This window comes from Argopecten irradians, unplaced genomic scaffold (assembly GCF_041381155.1).
Source record: "Argopecten irradians isolate NY unplaced genomic scaffold, Ai_NY scaffold_0944, whole genome shotgun sequence".
NCBI classification, from domain to species: Eukaryota; Metazoa; Mollusca; class Bivalvia; order Pectinida; family Pectinidae; genus Argopecten; species Argopecten irradians.
The window spans coordinates 1-2,616 of NW_027188411.1; the positions used below are offsets into that span (position 1 = coordinate 1).

The 2,616-nt window shown below is 34.7% G+C and overlaps 1 protein-coding gene across 1 annotated transcript; it reads left to right on the forward strand.

Annotated features, from left to right (window-relative positions):
* The first annotated feature begins 740 nt into the window (after window positions 1–740).
* Window positions 741–2,128, forward strand: LOC138313813 (probable bifunctional dTTP/UTP pyrophosphatase/methyltransferase protein). Its single transcript, XM_069254091.1, has 3 exons — window positions 741–894; window positions 1,432–1,535; window positions 1,829–2,128. Exons 1-3 carry the CDS (start codon window positions 766–768, stop codon window positions 1,911–1,913), a joined length of 318 nt encoding a protein of 105 aa, XP_069110192.1. The 5' UTR covers window positions 741–765; the 3' UTR covers window positions 1,914–2,128.
* The last annotated feature ends 488 nt before the right edge of the window (window positions 2,129–2,616 follow it).

The window sequence follows — 2,616 nt, forward strand, 5'->3', positions numbered from 1 at the left end:
GATCCTGAAGTTAAGAAAGTGTACAAACAATTTCATGGTCTATGGTGAGCTAACAAGTTATCCGGTTTGAATTGAAGTTCGGATACAATGTATATCAATCAACTTGCTGTTTTACAAAAGAATAATTACAAACTTGTTAAAAGTATACCAATTGACCAATTTATTCAAAAATCACATGGTGATATTGATAAGTCTTCTAGAGGACAGACATATTCTATATTTAAGACATTTTGGCATAGAAAAGTATGCCCCTTGTCTTTCTCTGCTGCAAAACAATACATGTTAACTGATACTGTGGTCCCAGGAACTTGATGACAATAGTCATTAAGAATGGATATTTTCATTAACATCAAATTAACAAGGAAAATGCTAAAGGTGTTATAAAATCATTTGACATATAACATCATAGGAAATATTAGAATGGGCTTCCAAGATTTTCGTATGTGTCTCTTATTTTACACTTTGGTGTCCAAGGAATCCTCAAAAGTCCAAACTGGAAGGAACACCAGCCAAATTTATTTCTTATTGTACAAAACTACAGTAGTATTGACCTTAGAAATATATTCCTCCTAATATCGAGACCGAGCCATTTAGTACTTTCAGTACTTTGATTCATTCATGGAAAGAAGATTGGTGAGCCAGCCAACCTGATGCAGTAGATGCCATTTTTATTTATTCTACTGAAATATAAAAAAAAAATATTTATATAAACATGTTCCTTCAAGGTGAATATATTAATTACCACTATTTTTTTCACCTTAGGGAATGGTGTTTGATGTAGTCCCATCAACATTTGAGGAAAACATCGACAAGAGTATACCTCCAATAGATTATGTTCGAGAGACAGCAAAACAAAAGGCATTAGAGGTGGCTCAGAGACTATGTGTAGGAGAAGTAGGTATCAGAACAGAGATGTAGATTATTCATAGTGAGTTTTCCCTCAAACTTTTTCTACTATGGTCCATAAATTAATATTTCTTATCACCAAAACAGTTTGATTGGCCTTTTAATTTCAATTATATCTATATAGAAACTAACATATAACTCAATATTGAAGATAAGTAATATTGGGAAGATAGAGGACTTTCCTAAATAATACACACTAGACTAGAGGAGTGTGAGATGAAATTAAAAGTCCAGTTTGTTCAGAAGGGAAAAATTAAAAATGTTAAGTGTTTTTAAACTATTGCAACATTGAGTTGTAATTTGTGACATTTTATGCAAGACCTTTAATTAAAGTGATGTTTTTTGCGCATACTCACTTACTGTATAAAGTTAAGAAGTTGAGATGACAAATTGGTCAGCCACCAATTCAAAGTTGTGGTTTAGGCTGATTAGCATGGGTTTGTCATTTGATTTGTAAGGGGTCATGTTAACTTGGAGAACAGAGAAAGATGGCTTTGTTCACATTTCCTATGTATCATTTTTCAGGGTTCACCCGATTTGATTATTAGTGCTGATACTGTTGTAATGCAAGACAACCTGATATTTGAAAAACCAAAGGACCGTCAAGATGCCTTCAATATGATAATGAGGTGAGAACGTGGTAATGTAATGTGTAATTTGATTTAATTTGTTGTCAGTGTTTATTCCCCTTATTATTATTATTTTTGCATTGCTAACCAACATTATCATAATATTCATTTTGAATTATGGTTTTATTAGCTATTATTACTTGGTAGTATATAGAAAAATAATCATACCCTGCCGTCACTCATTTCCCGGTAGGAAATATGTCAGAAATCTTTCGTCTGTTGCTCAGAGCTAGGTCATCGCAGCTAGGTAGAATTTAACTAAATATTACTTCAATTTTTCTTTTCTCGTTTAGGTTTAGTGGCAGAAAGCATTCGGTTTGTACTGGTGTTACTTTGCTGTGTCCAGCAACTTCTACAGGTACGCCACATTATTATTAGTAGTTAGGTCATCATCCACAGGTAAAATTTACATTTCATGTATTTCATATCAAAGAATGGCAGTTAATCCATCCAAGTAAGTCATGTCATCTACATGTAGGTCCCATCACCTACAGGTAAGTCACATCATCTACAAGTAGGTCACATCGCCTACAGGTAAGTCACATCATCTACAAGTAGGTCAAATCGCCTACAGGTAAGTCACATCATCTACAAGTAGGTCAAATCACCTACAGGTAAGTCACATATTCTACAAGTAGGTCACATCACCTACAGGTAAGTCACATCATCTACAAGTAGGTCCCATCACCCACAGGTAAGTCACATCATCTACAAGTAGGTCCTGTCACCTATAGGTAAGTCATATCATCTACAAGAAGGTCACATCACCTACATGTAAGGCACATCATCTACAAGTAGGTCACATCACCTACAGGTAAGTCATATCTATAAGAAGGTCACATCAACTACAGGTAAGTCACATCATTTACAAGTAGGTCACATCACCTACAAGTAGGTCACATCACCTACAGGTAAGTCACATCATCTACAAGTAGGTCATATAACCTACAGGTAATTCACATCATTTACAAGTAGGTCAAATCACCTACAGGTAAGTCACATCATTTACAAGTAGGTCAAATCACCTACAGGTAAGTCATATCATCTACAAGTAGGTCACATCACCTACAGGTAAGTCACA

Excerpts from the sequence above, each read along its gene's own strand:
- LOC138313813 (XM_069254091.1), top strand. The coding sequence starts at position 766 with ATGGTGTTTGATGTAGTCCCATCAACATTTGAGGAAAACATCGACAAG. Across the intron at positions 895-1,431 it reads AGAGACTATGTGTAGGAGAA|GGTTCACCCGATTTGATTAT; the intron begins GTAGGTATCAGA and ends ATCATTTTTCAG. Across the intron at positions 1,536-1,828 it reads GCCTTCAATATGATAATGAG|GTTTAGTGGCAGAAAGCATT; the intron begins GTGAGAACGTGG and ends TTTCTCGTTTAG.